At 24.6% G+C, this 25,782-nt stretch overlaps 3 protein-coding genes across 3 annotated transcripts in view; all 3 read left to right on the forward strand.

Moving 5' to 3' along the window:
• The first annotated feature begins 3,505 nt into the window (after positions 1-3,505).
• Positions 3,506-4,714, forward strand: LOC129605996 (acireductone dioxygenase-like). The gene is made up of 5 exons (XM_055516039.1): positions 3,506-3,634; positions 3,873-3,950; positions 4,014-4,141; positions 4,198-4,291; positions 4,360-4,714. Exons 1-5 carry the CDS (start codon positions 3,506-3,508, stop codon positions 4,486-4,488), a joined length of 558 nt encoding a protein of 185 aa, XP_055372014.1. The 3' UTR covers positions 4,489-4,714.
• Positions 4,715-5,443: 729 nt separating this feature from the next.
• LOC129605953 (tax1-binding protein 3 homolog) lies at positions 5,444-6,881 on the forward strand. Its single transcript, XM_055515989.1, has 4 exons — positions 5,444-5,611; positions 5,670-5,751; positions 5,807-5,853; positions 5,930-6,881. Exons 1-4 carry the CDS (start codon positions 5,558-5,560, stop codon positions 6,116-6,118), a joined length of 372 nt encoding a protein of 123 aa, XP_055371964.1. The 5' UTR covers positions 5,444-5,557; the 3' UTR covers positions 6,119-6,881.
• Positions 6,882-8,883: 2,002 nt separating this feature from the next.
• The window catches only part of LOC129605990 (dual specificity protein kinase splA-like), a 100,898-nt gene continuing 83,999 nt past the window's right edge, over positions 8,884-25,782 (forward strand). Inside the window, exons 1-2 of the mRNA XM_055516032.1 lie at positions 8,884-9,370; positions 10,107-10,175. The gene's annotated coding sequence lies outside the window, so the exon portion shown is untranslated. The remainder of the gene's footprint in view (positions 9,371-10,106; positions 10,176-25,782) is intronic.

Below are 25,782 nucleotides of genomic sequence, written 5' to 3' on the forward strand. Positions count from 1 at the left end.
ATTCGCTGGAAAATAAACAAATCTGCTCGGGTGTGTTCTTGGATGTTGCCCAGGCGTTTGATAAGGTGTGGCACAAGGGCCTTATATATAAATTACAAATCCTACCAGGTAGGATATGTGCAATACTGGAATCCTACTTAAGAAATAGAACGTTCAGAGTTAAGCAAAAAGATGAATATCCGATCTAAAGGCTATTGAAGAGGGTGTACCTCAGGGTAGCGTACTGGGCCCTGTTCTTTTCCTGTTATACACTCGGGACATTCCTCAGCCACCAATGTCTACTATAGCTACATTTGCAGATAATACGGCAATCCTTGCTCAGGGTAGTACAGTGCAGGAAAGTACAGCGAAAGTTCAGGAGTTATTAAATTAAATAATATTATGGATGCAAAAATGGAGAATTCTGGTGAATGAAGACAAATCAATCCATGTCAATTTCACGAATCGATCAATCAATAACATCCCAATAGTGCTCAACAACCGGCCTCCACCGTATGCCAATGAAGCGAAATATTTAGGTATGACCCTGGACGCAAAACCCCGTTGGAAAGAACATATCAAAAAGAAAAAAGACCAGCTAAACATTACAATTAAAAAACTAAACTGGCTAATGGGTAGATATTCAGAAATTAATTTTTACAATAAACTACTAATTTATAAACAAGTGGTTAAACCAATCTGGACTTACGGGATACAACTCTGGGGTTGTGCGAAACGAACAAATTATCAGTCTATACAAACCATACAGAATAGGGTCTTACGCAACATAGTTAGGGTCCATGGTATGTGAGAAATAGTACTATTCAAAGGGACCTAAAAATGAACACCGTAGAAGAAGAAATTAAAAAACACTCAACAAACCATGATAATAGAATTCAACATCATCAGAATCGTGAAATGCGTGAAATATCAAGTAATAATGAAACTCGACGCCTAAGAAGAAGGAGGCCTACCGGCCCAATCTAGGGAAATAAGAGAGAATACAGATCTTTGGGGTTACCATCAATGGATAGTCTTTTCCCCACTCAACAAACAAGCTAAAAAATAATTGCTCGTTAGGTTCAACTGGAAATTAGTTGCAATAAACAACGTTTAAAAAAAAAAATGAGTCAGAACACACATATACGTACATACATATATGTGTGGGAGATAAAATCTTAAATTAAAGATTTCAAAATTTAATAATAAAACCATATTTACTATTTTTTAGAAAAATATATTTTGCGTCTAAAATATAAATGTATGTAATAAGTCTTTCCTTACCATAATTTACTTTGGGATTTTTTTTTAAATTTGCCAAATTTTTGAGGGAGACATTTTGCCTATTTTTTTTTTATTTCTATTAGACCGTTGAAAGAATAAATTAATAGCAAGTTTATTAAAATAATCTAAATACGAATTGACAATTGTTCTGGCATAAAAATTAAGTTATATAAAAATGCACATATGTATGTGTGGGATCTACTATACTTAGTCCTAACAGATGTGGCAAAATAACACTAACAGAGTTCATCCAGTTCATCCAGTTCATTCATTGAGTAATCATTTACATAACATTCAACATTGCAAAGCTCACGACCTTTTTCTAACATAAAGCCATTTTCATACAAAAAAATTATCAAAAGTTGTTTTGCCTTGATCACTTTCTCATTCTCTCATCTTTTGTTCTTTCTTTTCATTAAAATTAGAAAACGGAATTGTTGTTGCAATTGGTTCTAATTTCTTATTTATAAGCGGAGCTGACTCTGAAAAACATACCATTTGAATAAAACAGAGATAAAGAAAAAAATTGCAAATAAAAAACTCAAAAATGTGATATCGTGATTCATGAGATCATAATTCATAGAGATATGTAAACATTTTTTTCTCTTTCATAATGAAATGAGTGATAATAATATATTTCATATTTTATATAATTGTTTGTAAATATTAATATTAATTTAATTGGACATTTCATATTTAAATACAAAATTAATTACATAAACAAACAAACATTATCTTATTTTCCCTTTATATGTGAGTTGGAAATATTTTAATTCATGTAAGGAAGAGCTAATGAAACTAAAATTGCAAGTATATACCTATCTATATCTATCTATCTGATGTTTACTTAACATTCTAAAGCGCATAATTAATACCTTACCTCATCTTATTCAAATAAGTATATACTTTTTCTGCTCTAATAATATACCAAAAATAAGATTTTACGTCAACTTTACTTTTTGATTTTTTGTTCATATCAAAAATAAAACGAATATCTATGACTAGTTTGAAAATAGAGTTGAGTGGAGTTACTTAGTTTCTTGAAAACTTATTAAAAATCTGTACGCATTATGTAGATACATACTAAATAAAATAATACAAGTTTCTGAAATGAAAGGACATATTTTGTAGATGTATGCATTATGAGTAAGTAAAGAAGTAAAGTTGACGTAAAATCTTATTTTTGGTATATTATTAGAGCAGAAAAAGTATATACTTATTTGAATAAGATGAGGTAAGGTATTAATTATGCGCTTTAGAATGTTAAGTAAACACCAGATAGATAGATATAGATAGGTATATACTTGCAATTTTAGTTTCATTAGCTCTTCCTTACATGAATTAAAATATTTCCAACTCACATATAAAGGGAAAATAAGATAATGTTAATGTTTGTTTGTTTATGTAATTAATTTTGTATTTAAATATGAAATGTCCAATTAAATTAATATTAATATTTACAAACAATTATATAAAATATGAAATATATTATTATCACTCATTTCATTATGAAAGAGAAAAAAATGTTTACATATCTCTATGAATTATGATCTCATGAATCACGATATCACATTTTTGAGTTTTTTATTTGCAATTTTTTTCTTTATCTCTGTTTTATTCAAATGGTATGTTTTTCAGAGTCAGCTCCGCTTATAAATAAGAAATTAGAACCAATTGCAACAACAATTCCGTTTTCTAATTTTAATGAGAAGAAAGAACAAAAGATGAGAGAATGAGAAAGTGATCAAGGCAAAACAACTTTTGATAATTTTTTTGTATGAAAATGGCTTTATGTTAGAAAAAGGTCGTGAGCTTTGCAATGTTGAATGTTATGTAAATGATTACTCAATGAATGAACTGGATGAACTCTGTTAGTGTTATTTTGCCACATCTGTTAGGACTAAGTATAGTAGATCCCATAATTATAGTGGGCTGTATAATTGTAAATTGTAATTAGTAAATTTTGATCAAATCAATATTCTTTTTGTTATCAATCATGAACTCACAGATCATAAGCTTTAAATTATAATCTCAAAAGCTTAAAGCTCTTATTGCTATAAAAACAAATTAAATGAAAAAACTTACACCTCAGTTTGATCTATAAATTGCAGAGAAAATTTACTTACGTTCTTTCAAATTTTTCATTTTTGAATTAAACTAATTTTAATAAATTTTTTATTTATTTGTTTGATTAAAAAAAATTTACATCTTATTGGTTTTATATGTATTTTTTTAAATAAATATGGTAAAGGCATGGTATATGGATGATTCTACGGAAGACCAAAGATTGGAACACTACGCAAATCCTGATAAACCAGAATTTATAAATCTTGAAGAACTATATAAAAAAACTGGCGTAGAACATTTTATTGTAAGTATAGCAATGAAAAAAAACCTAACTCTAATTAGAAATTTAAGAACTAAAAAATTACAAATGAAATTTGTAATTATTTTACATTTACGACAATAAAAATAAAGATTTTCAACATTTTCCGTGAATGTCAAAAATGCATTTTTATATTCTGTCATTTCATAGCAAATTATGAGCGCAATCTTGTGAGCGTTTTAAGAAATTGTTCAGAACATTTTTAAAAAATTTCGTATTTCAGTTAGATGCTAAAAAATACAAGGAAGATGGAAAATTGGACAAAATACGGAAGGAACGTGGGTACTCTTACGAAGATGAAGTAATTATTCCGAAAATTTCATATTACATATGTATAATTATCCTTTGTATTGTATATTCTTAGTTGACATGCTCTAAAGAATGCTTACCTGATTATGAAAATAAGCTGAAACATTTTTTTACCGAACATTTGCATACTGATGAGGAAATCCGTTTTGTATTAGAAGGCTCTGGTTATTTTGATGTCAGAGAGTAAAAAATATATTGTTTTGTTGTGCGTATTACAATATTAATTTTTGTTTTTCTAGTCAAGATGATAAATGGATTAGAATTTTTGTTACCCCAGGCGACTTGATTGTTATTCCAGCAGGGATTTATCATCGTTTTACTCTTGATACAAATGTAATATGATTGTTGATACATATGACATAATTATATGAATACCTGAATTAAATATATTTATGTTTTAGAATTTCATTAAAGCAAAGAGATATTTTGTTGGAGAACCTGTTTGGTTGCCTTATAACAGACCAGCAGATAATATGAGTTGCAGGCAGGCTTATTTAGAAAACATGAAAAAAATTCAAAACAACATCTAATGTAGTTTCGATTGTGATAAAATACATACATACATTATGTACATATAAAGAGTTAAATCTAAAATAATGGATGTTTAAAATTATATTATAATACTAACGAAAAAAAAATGAATAATAACAACTTTACTCAAATCGGAGAATATAAATTTTCTTGGTTTACGTATATTATGAATGTAAAACTTCAGTTAAGGGATAACTTTGAAAATTGAAAAAGAAATTACATTAATTAAAACATTTAATTTAATTTGTTCAATTATACTTAACCCAGGAACATTACAAATTAACAGTAATGTAGTGACCACAGCTACACATTTTGTTCTGTAAAGGACAAATCAACAAATCCAGTAATAAATTAAATGAAGTCAAAAAAAAATTAAACAGTAGGTTCATTATTCAGACAGAACTAAATTTAAATTCAGTTATTTTATTAAAAAATAAGCTACGTCTAATGAAACTGTTTAAACAAAAATTATTTAATTTTTTGACAAGTCGTATGGATAACATATATTTTGATGTCAAAAACTAACTCCAATTAATCCTTTTAATCCAATTATTTTAAAATAAGCCCCTGGGTTTATCACTTTTTAATAAATGGGTTATATGACATTCGTTCTTTTGTTTCTTTTGGATGAAAATGTAGCAAATCATGGGATATTGCAATTCTTTTTGTATACAAAATGAAGCATCCACAGGTTTAAGAAGCACGAAATGGAAACTCGGCTGACTGTCAGGAATTAGAATCTAAAAAAATAATTTTTTGGACGTAGTTTATGAATTGAATTAGTAAAACATGCCAATCAATTGCCCTGAAGAAAATTACAATTACAAATCGTCAATATGAATTCTCATAATATTATTAATTTTCTATGTAAATCATGTGAATGACAACGAAAACAGAAAAAGCTTAGTTGTCATTGATTTGTCAAAAAATATATGACTTTGACATATACTTTACAAACCATCTTTATTTCTCATCCCATTTTGTTTTTCTATTGATTTCAATTAAATAAAAACATTTAAATTTTCTACATTAAAATCGTAAAATATAATATAAAACAATTTTACTAAAATGGCTAAAATGGCTTTTCAACACAAGGCTGGTACAGCAATGGAATGTTTAAGCGTAAGAAAATCAATTCAAAGGCGGTGCCATGTTAATGTTTTTTTTTGGAAATTTTTAGATTCCTATAACACTGCACAAGGAGAAAGATGTTGATGAAGAAGGTCGAGAAGTACTGAAGTGTGGATTTAAGATTGGTGGAGGTAGCTAAATTTCCAAAAATAAATTATTTTATTTATTAAAATGTATTTCATACAGGAATTGATCAAGATTATAAAAAATCGCCTCAGGGTTATACTGACTACGTAAGCATGTTCAAAATTAAATATTTGCATCATCAATTCTGAAATATTCGAAAGGTAATAAAGTTACTATTTTTAGGGTATATATGTCACTGAAGTACACGAAGACAGTCCAGCAGCCAGATCTGGTTTAAGAATTCATGATAAAATATTGCAATGCAATGGTTACGATTTTACAATGGTAACCCATAAAAAAGCAGTAAGTTACATACGAAAAAATCCCGTACTAAACTTGCTTGTTGCTAGAAAAGGTGTAACGTCTACATAAAATAATACTGATTTTTCTTATACGTCAATTCGACATATAATCTTTAAAATTAAATTCCTATATAATTGAAAAAAAAACAAAAGTATAAACTCGTCAGTATCATAATATTAAGATAGTAATAATAGTAAGACAGCTTATTTTACGTAAATTGTAGAAGAACTTTACTATTATAGTTTATTTTGATCCTTGAATTTTCTTTTTTTTTCTTTTTTTTTTAGAGGTTTGGTTGTTATGTTGGGGTTTAGTAAAAATTTGTATAATATTCATTCAATTTTAAGTAACGGTTATGCATATTTCTGTAAATATTAGAACAATATTTATTAAATAAAATATCAATATTTTTAATATATTATTTACAAAATTTTGTATTGAATTTGAAAGTTGGAAAAAAGAAACTACAATTTACGTTTTATTACTTAAAAATCCCTTAAAATATGCGATACTCATTGTATAAAGTTAAAAGTTAGCCGCTTTAAATGTAAGTTTAAAAATTTATGAACATTATACATAATATGAAATAAGAAAAAGAAAAGATTAACAATTAACACATATTTATAATAAATACATATTTAAGTTGCGAAGAGTATGCTTTTTATAGACGTAATAATTGTAAAAAGTAGAAATGAACAACTGCCAAAAAAGCATTTTTTATAAAAGTTTACATCTTTATATCAAAACAGTTATATTAAAATTTATTAAGATGAAATGAAAATTTTTTAAAATTTTATTAAAATATAAATAGCATGCATTTGTAATAGCAATATCATTCCAAATATATTTCATAGATTTTTATTATGTGATAAGAGGATATCAATTTTTTGTTAATTTTACATGACAACTTTTTTTTAAATATGTAAATGTTTTCATTAATAAAAACGAAAAAAAAAAGAAATTTCTTTTACTTATGTGACCAACTTTTAACATTGTTACAAAGATTAAAGGCCGACAGGCCCACTTTTATAGATAAGATCTAATATATACATATAGATTGCCCACTTTTATAGATAAGATCTAATATAGGTATATACGTTGGAAACCTTAAAAATTAAACACATTTACTAGCTATAGTCCCATTAAATTTTGCATTTATTGCTACGTAATTTGACTAACTTCAAAAGACCGGAAATGAGGAAACTCAGTACAAGTATGTTGCACTTCATACCGAAAAATAAAATAAATATTTCTTCGCCTTAACATATTTCCTCACTAAAATGCAATTTTTTAGTTGTACCTTAACCTCGATTACCAGATCGATGACAGTACAAAATTTTAAAAATTAAATTTTTAGATTTTACATATCTGACTATTATTTTCAGAAATTATTAATATATGTACATATGTATATACTAAATTGCGTGCATATGTGTAAATTAAAATATTACATAAAGGGTTACTTACCATAATTTGCTTTTAAACTTTTGTAGAATAAAAATACTTTTCGTATTTAAAATTGAATCTTATCAACATTCAAATGGAGGAATTTTTTTAAAAATTCAGAACCGTTAGGTTATTTCAGTTATTTGTTTTCAAACTTCAAAACTATTGCGATTACATATTTTTATAGAACAAACAGTTCGAGGCATAGATTATATAATATTATACAACTGGTTCAGAGGTTGTTACAAAATATGAAATATATGTACATACATATATTCTGACTTTGTTACATGTAGATGGAGTTACTGCGTATGTAATAAAAAATTACGATACTTATAATTCATGGAAAAAATTTTAATGCTAAACAATGATTGAAGAATTAAAATTTTAAAAAAATTAAAAATTTTTTAAAAGTTTTACAATTTCATGTTTTCAAAGAAATACATAAAATTGTAAGAGTGAAAACAAGTGTCAGAAGTTAGTAAAATTTGCAACAAATATTTCGTAAAAATGTTGAATGTTATAAAATGCTTACTCCTTCGTTAAATTTATTAATATTAATGCTCCAACCTTTGTCAAAAAAATATTTTGTATAAAAACAACTAAAAATATTTTATATACATATACCTGTTTTTCCTTTTTTTCAACTTTCAAACAAATATTTAATTACATACGCATAAATATTTTGAATAATGGTCCTGTCAAAATATTTAAAACAAACAATATCATATTATTTTCAATCACGCAGAAAATAATGGTGTCATGTGTATTTGAGTATATTTGATGCCAATTGTACTGCTCAGCTCAAGCCCTTTGATTTTCTACAAAATACTTACAGCCAAGTACATGATCGGATGGTACATGCCACAACATTCTTCTTTTCTTAAAATGTGAATACACTTTTCTAATTTTGACATAATAAATGTTTATAAACATTTTGTACATAAAACTGCGTTATTCAAATTGATTTGAAATGACAGACATTGTCTACAGTCATTTAGAGATACATGACAAGAAAGCTTGTGCTATTTCCTATTCAAAAAATAACTAAATTTCAATATATTTTAATCAAAATAAATAAAAATAAATTGTAAATAAACAATATATAATGTATAATAAATAAAAGAACATTAAATTTAAGTGATTTAGATAAATATTATATGAAATATTTGTGATTTAAAAGTGACTTACTAAAACCAATCATAAAACAAAAAAAAGAAAAAAAAATGAAAATTTGTACGACAATAGAGCTGAGTCTGTTCCATTAATGAAACCATGCGATGCGATAATCGATTGCGACGTTTTGTCGGTTTGCGTTGAAGTTATAACCGTGCCGCCGTGTAGTTTATATTACAGAATATTATATATATTATGTGGATAATCTATAGGAAAAAATAATTGTGAAAACAAATAGGATAGAGAGATATATCTTTCTCTACATAAATATATATAAAATTTTAAAACAACAACAATAATATTGTGTCGCGTTTTCATTTAAACCACAAACATACACACTTATACGATACCTAACACAGATTTCTTTCTGACAGCCCAATGATAATTTTTGCGATTATAGGTTGGAGGCGCGATAGCATAAACATTTTATGATCCACAAATATAATTATACAAATAGAGTAATTTACGTGTTTGGATACATATATACATATGTCTATAAAAAAAATCTATAGAAGAAAAAAAAAATAATTTGACAAGTTTTTTTTTTATATTTCGGAAATAAAATCTCGTGTTTCTAAATTTTTATAAACAAAACAATTTTTTTGTGTGTTTCTACATGTGATATAAAAAAATATGTATAATGAATACATTTTTATAATGAATATATATACATATTTATATACATATGTGAACATTTAAGTATGTCTAATTAAATTTGAGTTTTGTTTTTATTTTCACTTTGTTTCATTTTATTAGAAGAAAAAAATTAATAAAAAATTCATTGATTTAATTTATTCAGACTTTCCTAAAATTTAAATAATTATTTTAAATTTCCATTGTATCTTAAACGAATACTAGTGCTTATACTAATTGTATGTATGTATATGGAACGCGTATATTAAATTGGAAAATAAATTTGTTAAGTGCAATTTGAACAAAAAATTTTAATAATACGTAAAAAAAACAAAGCTCAGTAGGCTAATATAAATAAAAAAAATTTATTTGAAATTTTCAAAATTTTCACATAATTTAAAGTTTAATATTCAATTGAAAATTTAAAGAAAATAAAAGTTGGTACAATTTCCAAAATATCAGAAAATAAAAATTAATAAAATTTCTATGTACCTATCTACATATGTAGATAATATAATACAGTGTGTTTTTCATATACAACACATACGATGTGTATATAATATAATATAGTATATATGTATTAATAAATATATAAGATGGTATTCATCTAATATTAAATGCGAATGCCTCTTCTAAGTTTTTAAAACAAAAAAGTGCGAAAGAGCTAGCAAGTGTTTTAAAAAAATTTTCTTTTTGTATATTTTCTTTGTGTTTTCTTTTTACTTCGTGTTTTTTTTTATGTTTCTTGTTTAAAAAAATATTATTTTAAATTTTTGTTCTTTTTTCTTCAAATCAACAAAAGTTGTTTCCAATTGTGGATTCCAATTTTCAATATCTACACAAATATAGATGATCAAGATAATGATTTAAGGTAAAGTGCACAACATTTATACTAACTAATATTATTAAATTACATTATTTTTAAAAAGATTGCATAATATAAATAAAAAGTATTTTATTTTCTTAAATTGCTTATGGTATTATTTACCTAAGTACTTTAAAATTTTATAATGAAAGATTAATTATGAAATGAAATTTAATATCAATTTCTATTACTTATAGTATTTGATTATAATTTATTCGCTATGAATTTTACATAGAAGATAAGAAGCGTGTTTAGTTATAACAAAATCAATAAATAATATAGACAATATTCATACTTACTTATACATATGCGTGGATATTGACATAATAAGTGAATTCGTGAAGTATTTTCTTATTCTTAAAATTTATATTTTGTATTGTAATAATAATAATTATATTATGAATAAATTTTCTAATATAATGTAACTACCTAACATACATACATAATTATTAAAGAACATAATAAAGTAGTTACAAACTATTGGCTTAAGTATATTAAAATTCCACTTTCATTTACCTTCACCAATAAAAAACTTGCGGAATGTAAATAAGTATCTTAATTATTTTCTTAGCTAATAGCTAGAGTATAATTATGTAAATAGAGGGTAAATGTGCATATTGGAACATTCTTATGAACATTCGTAATAAAGAGTAAATCTAAATTTTTGAATAAACCTAAAATTTTAAAATATTTGCTCCAAAGTTCTACTACATTTAAAAATATATAAAAGTATGTTAAAATGGTTTCTATAACAACAATTTAGTTCCTATTTATTTATTTTTAATTACGTTACAATATCACAAAATTGTTTCTTTAACATATTAAAATATAAAAGTAAAGTTGGTAAAATATTATACATATGTAGATAGATTGTAGGTGGCTTGGGATTTAAAATTAATATTTTTAAGCTATAATTAACAACATTATTTGTTTTATAAGTTCATATTAGATTATAAGTTCATTTAGATACAATAAAATTGACCAGCAAAATTTATAGGAATTCATTCTTACTTAATAAAAAAGCAGAATAATTTGAGTCAACTGTTGAATACTTCTATTTTAAAACAATTAAAACAAATTTATCCAATGTAATAAATTAGGTTTATTTTATTTTAATATTATGATCTGTTAATATTTAATTCTGTTTAAAGTTCATAATAATCCAAATTTCTGTTCCATATAAAGAAACTTTATCTTGACCTTTAAAATTTATCTCATTTGTATTCACAATATAATACATATTAATAATATAGTCTAATAGTTTAAAAACTATAGCTTATACTCTTAATGAACGATAACGTTAATACGAATGGGATAACTTGCATATTGTACTCTATTTCGTTTTAAGTTTAAGTATTTGTTTTTCAAAATGGAAATTAGCATACTAAAGAAATTTTTTATTTTTAAAACTAGAAAAACATTATTTCGAATTTTTAAGGTTTTTGCTTAGAAATTAATAGTCGATCTACTTTATGTTGTTATTTCTTATTAAAATTTCTTATTAAAAAGATGAATTTCAGTTAAAATGTACATACATACATATGTATATGAATTTTTGATTTCTACATTAAAAAACATACATTCCTACGTATGTGTACATATCAAATGATTATGGATCAATATATTTTGTTGTAACCACTAACTTTATAGGTATGTACGTACGTATCTATGAATAGTTACAGATCCAATTTTACTACTGTAACTATAATGAAATTCTTATACATAATAACATGTGTAGTCGGATTTTTTTTTAAATTTATTTTACCGGCTTCACGACTTTATTACTTATTGTTTTAATGTCTGTTAGTAATAATATGATAATTTTACCTTTACAAATATTTTCAAGGGTTCTGATTTTCTTACTGTGTCGAAAAATGTTTTATTTCATCTGACAAATAAATACATACAGAGGGTAATACTATTTGAAGTTTAAATGGGTCAGAGCAAGAAAGTCTACATGCAGAATTAATATGTTGTTATATATTGTATTTAGTTGCAGCTAAAACATTAAATTTTAAACTTAAATTTTTGAAGTTTTTAAATTTATATATTTAAACTACATGCAGCATATGTATATATACATATAAATATATTGAAATTTGGCACTCACACCTGAACAAAGATTTTTACACATTTTCTATCCTATGATATATAGTTATTGTTCTATACCTTTCTTAATTACCCTGTACATTTATATATGTACACATATGTATCACTTGCTCAATTGCTATTACTGCGCTAAGAAAATTATGCATACTTATACTAAATTTTTGAACGAGAAATATTTAACAACATAAGTACATACATATCCGTGTGTATGTCACATAATAATTTATGAAAAGTGCAAAGTTTTAGAGAATACTTAGAAAATGGGGTTTTCGTCAACCTGTTGACTCTGTCAATTAAAATAAAAATTTTTCAACATTCTGTTTTACTAAACTAAATTTATTATGGGTAGTTTTTTATGATTTTACAAGATTCTAATGTATTTTTTTAATCTATTGGAATACGAAATAAAGTATGTATGATTGTGTCCATACTAAAGTGTTCACATGAACGCAATTGGTTTTATAATACATTAAAACAGGAAAAATTTATGTATGTATGTACGTGTGTATGAATCTATTACACTATTATGAATTATATATTATTGTTATAATATACATTTATATTCATAATTTTATATCTGCATATATATATATATATATATATATATATATATATATATGTATGTATGTATATATGATACATTTTTATTACGAAATGCAAAACTAATTTTTTCATTCATTTTATATGAACTTTTTTTTGCATAAGTACATACATACATATATTCAATATACATAAGTACATATGTATATACATACGCCCATATGTAGATACATAATATTTATATAAGTATTTTACAAAGAGTTCCACACTTCAATAAAAAACAAATAATTATTACGGTAAAAATTACCTAAATAAAAAAAACAATTAATTAAATAATAAATAGTTATACTTAGATTGTTAAATATATGTGTATGTAGGTATATTGTATATAATATGTAAATATTGTATATAATATGTATATATATATATATAATTTTTTTATGTTAGTCATATCTTATATACAAATATTTATTATTTCTAAATTCATACACAAAATTACTTTATTTGTACATACATAACATATGTACATATGTAAATATTTGTTTATACATGTACTTATGCATAAATTATTAAAAATAAAATATTTTATATTTTACAATAATTTGTGAAATAAAAAATCGAAAAAAAATATAACAACAGCAATAAATGATAAAATAGGAAAAAAAATTAAGAAAACGACGTCACAACCAACAATAAAAATAATAAAACAAAGCAACAAACAAAAACAATAGCTGCATAAATAACGCTACTAAACAACATCCACAATACAACAAAAAAAGTAGTAAAGAAATATATGAACATATCCATAAATATACATACACATATCAAAAACTACAAAGTATTAAACAACAAAAACAGCAACACTACCACCCAACAACAACAAAACTGTACAATAAAAACTAAAAAAGAAAATAAAGCACAATCAAGATTCAATATCCAGAAACAGCAACAATACAATCAGTGTTGTCGTCACAGAAGAAAAAAAATTTGGTGATATCGAAAATTCTCTAAATTCGTATAATTTTAAAAGCAGAAAATTTCCTAAAATCCATTACAAATCCTAGAGGTATATATTTCATTTTAAAAAAGAACACAATATTGAATTCATAATATTGGTTGATATATTAGAAATAAAATTATTCAAATATAAAGAAATTACATACATAATAATATGCAAACATAAATTGCTTTTTGAAAGCAAAGAACGAAAATTACAAAAGTATCAACGTCAAAGTATGATATTAATTTTTATTGTTTTTATTATGTTATAGTATTTGTATGACATTGCATTTCCTATAATACAACAAAAAAGAACGCAACAAAAAGAAAGAACAATAATGAATAAAAAGTAAAATTTGTTAGAAAAGTCAAAAATAGCTCAATTATTCATTCTTCTTTTTTTATCTTAAATTATTATTAAGAAGAAATGTCGCTGCAAATCATTAGTTTCTTTTATTCAATTTCCTATTATTTTTTGTTGTTTAAGTGTTATTAAAATCCCTATAGCTAAAGTGGTAAAATCAGTGAAACGGCATCACTGATTAATTAAAAACGTCTAATCTTCTATGTGTATAAATACACATAAACCCATATATTTAGTACGTAACATCATAACCATAAATGTATTTTAATGAAAATATTTGATAATGTTAACATACATATACAGGGTGAATCAGAAAAGTAAAGAAGATCGAAAATAGGTAGAACTTTTGTTCCGGACTGGGTGCCAAATCTCAAGGGCTTCCGAGTTCCAGGAATTTTAACGAATTTTCACGAAACTTTTACTTATCCCAGTTTTTTTTTATTTTCTGAAATTTTATTTTTTTATATTCTGAAAGGAACTTTAAAGAAACAGTGTAGTAAAGGGCTTAAAAAAACATGTTACTTAATTTGTATTTTAGGTACCTTCGGAATACCAAACATTCGAACTTTAAGGAAAATCAAATTTTTCCCTTGTTTTTGTTTTTTGCTCAGTTTTTTTAACTTTTCGTTTTAAATTTTAATTTCGTTTTAAATTTTTTAAAATCTTGAATTTTTTTTTATAGAATTTTTCCCAGCTGCTTAAGCTTTAATTTTAGCCCTCAAACATTATTTTTTTTTTTATGGTACAGAAGATATAGCACAAGAACCACAAATATTGTGGGCAACAAATTCAATTAAAATCAAATCAGATGTTAATAAAATTAAAATTAAATTCAATTTAATTTTCCTTTTTCAAAAAATTTGGAAAGATAAGAATTACTTATTCAAAAAATTTACAAATTTCTTAAAACAAACACTAAATTCTCCCAGGAAATTCACCTAATTCGTCAAAAATTTATGTTTTGCTTCTTTCAAATCTATTTGATCTAATTCTATTCAATCGCATATTTTAAATTAATTGCTTTACTGGAATTCCTCTAATTACCAATTTTAGTTTTTAAAAAATTTGTTGAAAATTTACTAATTACCTAAAATTATTTATTAATTATTTTTTAGTAATTATTTATTAGTAATAATGTAAATACCATATCATTTACAAACTCCATTTTTTGCAAAAAAAAATAAATTTTCTTATTAAAAAAAAATTTTTTTCTAAAAATAAAGGTTAAAATTTATATGGCATGTCTTCAAAAATTCACTCCACATGGATAATTTTAATAACTTCAGATGCCAAATGGTGTCTAGATTTCGAAAATATTTTTTTAAATTTTTAAATTGCACCCAATGTGAGAAAAATCCATTTAAAAATTTCAAACCATATAGGTACCATTTCTTGTAAAAACTGGCAAAAATTAAAAACCTATCAATTTTCTTTACCAAGAAAAGTTTCGAAAAAAATTTTTTGATTACTAGATTGTTTTTTTTTGTTCTCCCTAACACAAAATTCTAGCTTTTCTTTTTAAAAATTTCAAACTTTGCAAAATCATTTTTTGTTTCGTTCTAATTTTATTATTGCTTGTTACATTTTAATAAATTTAAAATTCAGATTTTTTATCAAAATAACGGCTCTTCAAAATGTAAAATGTTTCGAGTGACTCTGTTCATCCAAAATTAATGATAGTTGATAATTACAGCGCTTAAAATGACTAAAACTTGGATAAGTAAAAATTTCAGTTCGAAACAAAAGTTTTACCCATTCTCGATCCTCTAACCAACGGTATAAGGTGTTGTATACCTTTCTGATTCACCCTGTATACAAAAATGTTCACATACACTGACATCCATTTATTCAACATTGTACGAATGTATGTACGTATATAAATGTATTTATATCCAAATTATAAAAAAATTATAAAATATATTATAGGATATATTTTGTAGATATATGTATGTATGTATATATGAAGATAAACTTCAAAAAATAATAATTATATAAAAATGAATGAGCATGAGTACATTCATACACACTTATATTTACATATATCCATATGTACGAGCAACATTTATTCGCGTTTTGTTTGGGGGAAATCTTGGAAATTATTGACCCCACGTCAGGTACAAACCGCCACACAACACAACACACACATTTTACTTTTCCTTGATATTTTCATATTATAATTTTTATAATGTAGAAAAATTTTGTTTGCATTATATTTGTACTTATGGATGTATTTATATATACGTGTTGTATGTACACATGTAAATATGTAAATATGTATGGTCAAATGCTTCACCGAATCAAAATAAAATTGAATTGTAGCAAAAATACTGTATGGAAATAAATTTCTATATCCATAGTGTAAATACATGTGTATTATACATATATATGTATAAAACAACATAATAGTTATAAATATATACATATATATAAATATTGTGTCGCTATCGTATATATGTACATATGTATAAATGTGTGCATTATTTATTCTACTATAAACAAAAGTATTTAATATCAATATATGTAAGAATGTATATCAACATTGGTGTATAATTTAAATAAATTAATATGTAAGTAGGAAGGTATACACGACATTTCTGATTTTGGTGTTTTTTTCTGTTGTGCTGTTGCTTCTCGTTTCATTTTATACATTTTTTGTTATCTTTTGTCTTTTTCTTTCTTTTATTAGTGGAATGTGTTGTTTTTGTGTTTTTTTTGACTATCAATTAAAAAGCTAATAAGTTTTTATATTTTTTTGTGCTTTTATTTATTTATTTATTTATTAGTTTAAGTAATAATTTTATAATACATATGTGTGTTGTTTTTGTTGTTGTTATTTTATTACAGAAAAAAAATATGTTTTCCTATGTTCATACAAAAGTGGAGATAGGCATATTACAGTTTCATCGCGTACTTTCTAATGCAGACTAAAAGTTTCGCATATATTAATGTGATAATTTCTTTTCTTTTAAATATTGTTCTGTCATTCGTCCTCATTTTTACAATTTAAAAACTTTGATATTATTGTTTTCAGATTCAGTTTTTAAATTTAGTTTCTCTTAACTTCTCTTACACAATAATAGCATTGTATAGGTACGCTTTTCAAAAATTACCTACGATTTTATGTACAATACGAGATCCAAATTTCGATTTCGAAAGTATTCATCAGCAATTGAATAAGTCTGCATTTCATTAGTAAGTAAATGGATTAATTTGAAACAACTTTCAATATTTTGGTCCTTTTTTGCAAATGCGAAATTATGGTAATTCAGCATTATGCATTCTATTATTTTTTATAGTTTTGGAAATTTTAATCTTTTTATGGTCAAATTAAAGATTTACGTTCTTTTTAAGTTCAAATTAAAACAAGTCAAATTTATACTACATTATTAACTGCAAACGTATATACATACATGTATGTATATGAATGCATAAGTATATACTTTTTATTTTATTTTGGTATTAAATATATAGACATACAAGGTTATGAAATAGCGCATAACTATAATTTTCAGAAAGGTATATAAAATCAAAAGATCTGCTCGAATCGATCAATGAAAGAAATAAGGTGTTATTATTGAGTTTTTAATTGTTGGTTTATTTCAGATTTAAATATTTTTTTGTTAATAAATTGTTTAACTTGACGAGATTATAGAAAATAATTTCAATTATCAAAATGAAAATGTACTTTCTTTTTTTTTTGTTTTTTGGATGAACCTTTGATTGGCCACATTACTTGTATAAGAACTTATACACACAAATAATGGTTCTTTATTATTTTAGATTCAAAGCTTAAGTGATAAACTTTTTCGCAATATTTTTTGTTCATTTTTAATTGACCGATAATATAATATCATAAACTACTAAAAAGTTAATGGCTGTTTTTCAGAGCTGCAATCGACGCCTAATAATCGATTAAAACAAAGATCTCCGTATATTAATGAAAATAATCTAAACACATGTAAATGTATCTTCGTGTCAATTAAAAATTTAAAATTAATTAAATATAATTGAGGGGCGAAGTGCTTTTTGTGCTTCAATCCCTTAATTGTGAAAAAAACACCCGAAATTAAGTTGACTAATCTTTGAAAAATGTAACGAATTACAAGAAAAATGCCCAAAATGGCTACTAGAAAAATTGAGCAACAACAAAATCACTCTTTAATTTGTAAAGCAGTGACAATAAATTCATACTATCTTTATTAGTTTTGTTTTTTACTTTTTAACAATACATACATAACTTAATTACGAGGTAATATTATATTATTATTGAATGGTAAAAGTAGATTTGTAAATTTGTCTACATACATATATTTTATAATATTCTGTATACCGCTGACTACATACAGAAGTCTTAGTTACATTTTTATGATGAAAGCCAATGTAAATTAAGGGTTATCAAAATTTAATACAAGTACATACACACATACACATGCAATTATAAGTGATCAAATTTTAAATGATCGTATATAAAATATGACACTTCTTAATTTTATTGTCAACTCAATATATTTAAGTATATAACTGAAGGTCGAGGAATATTAGACGGGTGACTCAAATTATTTTTTGTCGACACATATACATAGCTAGTTTTACATGTCAATGGCTATAAAATTTTGTATGTCAATTAGTCGATTAAAATTAAAAACTCTTCAACGATTAAGTTAAGTTTTCTCTCTAAAATTTAAAAATGTTAAATTAATTCGTTATAGGTATTACCTTTGTTCCCATTTAGTTAAATGATACCTTCTTTTTCCAACAAATGCTTATCAAAAATAGATATAAAAATTATATTGAAATCTTTAGGATACACTTTAGAAATTGATTTGAAGTAACAACCTCAAAAGTATGTTTTTGTCATTATTTAAAATTATCATTAGTACATACCTAAAACTTATTTTTTTCTTTTTATTCAACAGCACCCCAAATATTTAAATTTCATATTTTTACAAACATGTACAATTACTTTAAACTAATGTTTGTATACCCATGCATTTGAAAATTATAAAAAGAAATAAAAAACCACCCAATCTAAAAAAAAAAAAAAAAAACAGAAATTTTTCAACCCATTGATGCCATTAAATTTTGTGGCGGTTGTAAGATGCTGAGATACAGAATTCGGAAACGACGCGGCGGCTGCTTCTACTTCTATTGATATTTTACTACTGCTATTTGATTGTATTGCTGTTTATTTTTTTTAGTACTAAAATTAATGTTGTTTTGTTGGCTCATTTAAAAAAAAAAATTTTTTTAATACTTAAATTTTTCTCAAATTCTCACAGTTAGTCGCTATGCTAGCCATTTTGTTTTTTTTTTTTTTGTTCTGTTTTTTTCATTTTATTTTTTATAAGTATATACGTTTGTCGTGTTGTATTTTTTATACACATTTTCTTTTTTTTATTTCACATTGCCTTTTGTTTTTCAGTTGTTTTTTTTATTATTCTTGCTTTTTTTTGAAATCACATTAAAAAATCTTTTCTTTCTTAAAAAGGTAGGAAAAAAAAAGTTAATTGAGATTAGAATGTGACCAGATGCTTAGAATTTTCACTACTTCAAACAGTTTCTTTTTGCCTATATTCAAAGAATATGCAATACATAGTCCTTATTTGTAAACTTATAAATTAAGAAAAAAAAATTAATTACAGAATTGAATTACTTTAATAGGAGTTTTAGCGCACCAATTTTGTTAAAATGTAATTGAAACTGAACTAGTTGGAAGCATTCGATGAAAAAATGTAGTTGACCACACTTTTAATTGTTCTGCTTTCCAAATCATTCAAAAAGCAAAAACAATATTCATATGTCTACTTCAGTTGTTAGCAATAGAATCCAAGTTTTAAAGTTAACTAATTCCTTCTGATTCAGCTTTTTTGGTTTTAAATGGTAAGTAAGGAGGAGTTCCTTCCAAAAATTTGATAAGGGTTTTAACAAATTTGAATGAAAAATTAAAAGAATACTGATAGTGCAAATTATTTTAATTGAAAACAGAAATTAAAATATAGTAATACGTATGTATCCCACTTATGTGCCCCAAATACTATACCTTGCCAACTTGAAATGTTATACATACTTATGTACATATTAGAAGTTGCGTCAGGAAGAATAACTCTGGCATTTTTGATATCAAATGATGGTCATTCCACAAAAATTGAAAATTCGGTAACATCTTATTGCCTATTAAAAACAAGTGAAATAATTGTCATACGATTTAAATGACATGACGAAATTGTCAAAATCTTTTGATGTTTTCAAAAAATATTTGTATTAAAAATTAAAGAGAAGTTTTTATGTAAAATTATGTACACATTCTCAAACTCAATATCTGATAATTCTATTTACAGCCCATAACTTTAGAACATAAGTAAACCGGTAACTCTGACCAAAATATCTTACGATGTATTTAAATGCCTATTGAAAACATATCACAAAATTTTATTTTTGATTGTTTTAAATTAATAAAATTTTTAAAGATTAAATTAATACTTATATAATTAACTTAATATTTTATATTAAACATACATATCTACACTTATACCTTCAGATTTAAAATACATACATTCATTTATATGTGCATATGTATGTATGTATAAAACTCAAATTTTCTATTTCAATTTCAGAAAAGAAATCTTAATTTTTCAATGTTATCTACAATACATTCTGATAAAATTATTTAGTTTTATTGACCTATGAACTTACACATATACCAAAGTATTATGTTATATGAATGTGAAGCAATGATTATTGTTTTGTTATGAAAATTATTATAATGACTTTTAGAATAAATAGATACTTGAATCTAGACATTAAGCTACATTTAAAAAAAAAAAACTTTAAGTGTTTTTCTGCAAAGGTAGTTTTCTTACTCGTTGTAAATAACAATTGGCCTTTAAATTTCTAGTACTTTTCCAAAAAAAATTTGAAAAAAGTGCTTATTAGTTTCACTCTGTCTGTACGTCCGCCTGTCCATGTGTCTGTTTACAAAACTTCTACATCCTTGCAAATGGAAAGCTGAAATTTCATAAGTACATAGATTTTTAATAAGAACTTATTTCCGTAGAAAAATTTTTATCTATCTCTCCCTTTCTAAATGTTATAGCTCTCCAAAGACCTAAAAATGCCATTTTTCGACAAATTATTTTATGGAAACTATAAACATTTTTCCAATTTCTGCCTCGGCATAGTAAAATTAAATATTGAAAAAATAAAATGGCTACTAAAATTAACCGTTATCCTAAACCCGGCGTTTCAAATTTTTAATATTGTTTTTTTTCTGAACCGTACGTTGTTCAAAAAGCTTTTAAATATTGACAAATAGTTTATTTCATTAGAAGAAATTTTTTTACACCTCCAACCTCCTCAAGTTATCCGCCTTCTGAAATTTGGAAAATTTGAATTTTTGGAACCTTATATTTCCGAAACTGTAAGCTTTTGCAAATCTCTATAAATACAGAAATCTAACGGTAAAAACCTTGCCATCAAAAACTATAATTATTTTTCTTAGTTCACGTAATTAAATGCGAGAATTATGTTAACGTCTTTTTCAATTTTTTTTTTGTTTTATTTCAAAGATTACATTGCTGATCCTAAAGTAATTTTAATAATGTAGTACCCAGATAGATTGTTTTTAAAAGCAGTATTTTCAATTGTTGAAGGGAGAAGTGCTTCAATACAAACCATTGGTTTGATTCAATTTTGTTTCATAAATAGAGAATGAAAATTTGTCTCTTTTCAACAATTCCATTTTATTTTAAATAATTTTTGCTATTATTTTAGTTCAAGTACAAGTAAAATAAGTTATTTTTCACCTTGACCCATGAAATATTTTTTTTAATCAATTAGTTAAAATATGGGATCACTTCGTACATCTTTTTCTGCTCAATGTATGAATAAATTTAAAATGCAATGAAAAAAAATATCACTTGCATATACTTAAACACTTACGTTTATATATTGTAATTAACTTTAAGATTGCACTGCCGTCCATTCGAGAATGAAATTTGTTGTAAGTAATAAAATTGTTATTCCAAACAAACACATTTGTATTCTTCATTTTGAATTATAACTAATTTCAAAACAAAATTTTGTTGCCGTATGAGATTCTTTTATATAAATATATTCTTTGGTATATAAGTATAAAAAATTTTAAGGCTTCTCAAACTTTAATTGTAACAAATTGAAAAGGGTCGATATTTAGGTTTTGTACTTAAATATAGAAACAGATAGACAAACAAAGTGAAGAAATATAGCACATGTTATTATAAACTAATATTGAAAATTTATTAAAAATATTAAAGAACTAAAAATTCTGTAAATAAAGTTGGGTCAAACCAATGGTTTGTATTGTAGCACTTTTCCCTTCAACAAGTGAAAATTCTGCTTTTAAATACAGTCTACGAGTATGTATACCTATCACACTATTAAAATTTTTTTCATTCATATACAAAACTATTTCTAGGATTGCATATATTTAGGATGAACGATTTATGCAGTCTTTGAAATAAAGCAAAAATTAATATAAGCAGGGGTTAACATAATGCTCGATTTTAAGGGTTACTTGTGTGAGTTAAGAAAAATAATTATATTTTTTAATATCATGGAATTACCGTTAACTTTTTGCGTTTATAGAAATTTGAAAAAGCTTGCGGTTTCAGAAATATAAGGTGTCGAAAATGCAAATTTTACAAATTTCAAGAGGCCATAACTTGAGAGGGGGTGGAGATGGAAAAAAATTTTCTTCTAACAAAATGAACTACATGTTAATGTCTAAAAGCCTCTAAAACTTCAAGCTTCTACAGGCTGGGGTCTAGAAGAAAAACAACATCAAAAATTTGGTAAAAAAGGACTGTATATAACGGTAAATTTGAATGGCCATTTTGTTTTTCTAAAGTTTAGCTATAGTAAACCGTGGTAGGGGAAGCAAGCCACAGCCTTTCTGCGTTTGCAAAATTTCAAAAATGCTTATGGTTTCATTGCAACAAATAGTTAAAATAGGCCATTTTTAGTGCTTTGGGGGGGTATAACTTCTAGAGGGGGGGAGATAGGTAAAAATTTTGTTCTACGGAAATAAGTTTCTAGTAAAGATCTATGTACGTATTAAATTTCAGATTTCTATCTTTAAAAATGTAGAAGTTTTGTAAACAGACACACGGACAGACGGACGGACGGACGGACGGACGGACGGACAGAGTGAAACTAATAAGCACTTTTTTTCAAAAAATTTTTGGAAAAGTGCTAAAAATTAGGTTTTTTAACAATATAAAGAATTTTATACAGTTTAGCTAGACTAAGGAATAACATGTTTTAAATATTTTAACAATAAATATTTTAATTAAGAAGTGTCTGTATTTATAAATAGTAAAATTGTATATATGAAAATAAAAAATCACAAAAAACTGAAGGAAATTGTTGTGTTCATGTTATTAAACTTAATAATTATGTCCATTATAAAATATTCAAAGATTTTTAATAAAAATACACATTTACAAGCATAAAAAAGGATTTTGTAATTATAAGTTTGCATAATATAGGATAAATTTTCATAAATTTACCGAAAAAAATTAATCTTCCCCCTTTAATATTAATCAAAACTAATCGATTGTTTTTGTATCTTCTCAAAAATGTGTAACTATCCGATTTTAATCTTTTTTTCAAAAATTTTTCTCTACATTAAAATTTCTACATTAATTCATCAGTTTCTCAAGGTAGAAAGTTTATAAACAAAAACTTTTTGCTTACTTATTTTATCATTTTATTTTACTTTCCCTATAATATGTATTTGACTTTCATTTGTTAGATGTTCAATAAAAAAAAAAAAAAACACTTTTAAAACTTTCTCGTATCCATTTAATAATTCCTCGTTTATAATTTGCACTTCATTCACTCTGGATGTGATGGCCTGACATTATTTATTAAAATTTAAATTTAATGAAACTGCCTTGAAATTAAATCAATTTATTGTAATTTAAATATTCCGTGGGTATTTTTGTGTTTCTAAGCTACATTTATTCTAACACACATTTAAAAACCCAATTAGAAGTTATTAATTAAACACCTAGATATTAATCAGTGCAATTTAGCATCAAATTTTTACCCCTAACTTTTGTTAAATAAAGCAGCTACTTCTAAATCATAAATAAATAAGTACTTCAGCTTAGTAACCAGCTAACCAGTATAAATATAGATTCATCATTATGAAAGTAAAGTCCTTATCAAAGATCTTTCTGAATGTTTAATTCAATTGTTGTACAATAGTTTTGAAATGAAAGTAAACTCTAAAAATAAAATATTTGTCATGATTAAGGACTGATAAGATAAGAATATTATTATATTAATTGCATATATAAATTTATTTAAAAAAATAATCATTTTTTATTCTAGTAATGAATTACTCATCTGCCAAATACTTTTATAATTTACAATTTAATTATTTTATACTTTTATAGTTGCATTTTTGAGATTTAAGAATTTTTCTCAATTTTGATTAACAATAATATTAAAAATTAATTAACTAAAAATCTACCAAATTAACCAAATTTATCAAAATAGACTCTGGCGGATAGCTTGTGTAGAAAATAAATATAAAATCCCAGAAGTTTAATTTCATAGGTTAAGTTTAGCATTTACTGTGTTCAAAGGAACGAAATTAAAGGCAAAAGTTCGTTCTTGACAAGCAAAAACCGCATGAAAAAAATAAAAAAAATTGCTTAATGTTGGCAATGTTAACGTTCAAACTTTAGTACATGTCGGTCGCAGCTTTCTTTTGAAATTTTTAATTTTTGTTCCATTATTAAATTTTTAAATATTTGATTGATAATCAGCTGTTACAAAGTTAGCTGATTTTAATCCGAAGTAAAATAATTTTATTAATTGTTAAAGAAAATGCCTGAATCTTAAATATTTTAAAAAATATATTGAAAAATAATTTATTACTCATTAGCATTGTAAGTTTTCCTTTTGTAAATTCAAACAGAAGACAACATACATATGTTTTATATGGATTTCTGACAATTTTTATGTTTTTTGGCATTTGTTTTTATTTTGACATAGCATTAAGCTTTAGATTTTTCTCTTGCATAAGAGTAGTGCACAAGATTGTTCAGAGTGCTCGAAGTTCACAGTTTTTTATAAATGTTACAATGAATGCATCCATTAACTGTCGACTAAATCGATTTATCAGTGTTTATACACATACATTACATAAATACCCTAAAGTTGCAATGATCTAAACTTTGAACAGCCTTTTACGTAATATTATTATGACTTACACTTCCCTTTACATATTTTTGCTTATTTTAATTTTATTGAAAGTTTTAAAATATTTTTTTTTTTATTTGAAACAAAAAAAGTTTTATTTTTTTTCTTCTCTGTTTTATTTGTGCTTAATACCTTAACATAATTTATATAGAAATCATAGACTTATAGAAAAAGAAAGAAATATTCTTCATTTCACTTTTATAGTTCTAATTTTGTTGTAACACATAAGGAAATCAGATGTAATTTTATGCATACGTTATACGTACGTACGTATGTATACACAAAAATGTATGAGGAAATAAATATGTATTAAAATATTTTTATACATTTTGTTTTCTATATATGAATACA

Source organism: Condylostylus longicornis, unplaced genomic scaffold (assembly GCF_029603195.1).
Source record: "Condylostylus longicornis isolate FDR11 unplaced genomic scaffold, ASM2960319v2 ptg000016l, whole genome shotgun sequence".
In the NCBI taxonomy this organism is placed as follows: Eukaryota; Metazoa; Arthropoda; class Insecta; order Diptera; family Dolichopodidae; genus Condylostylus; species Condylostylus longicornis.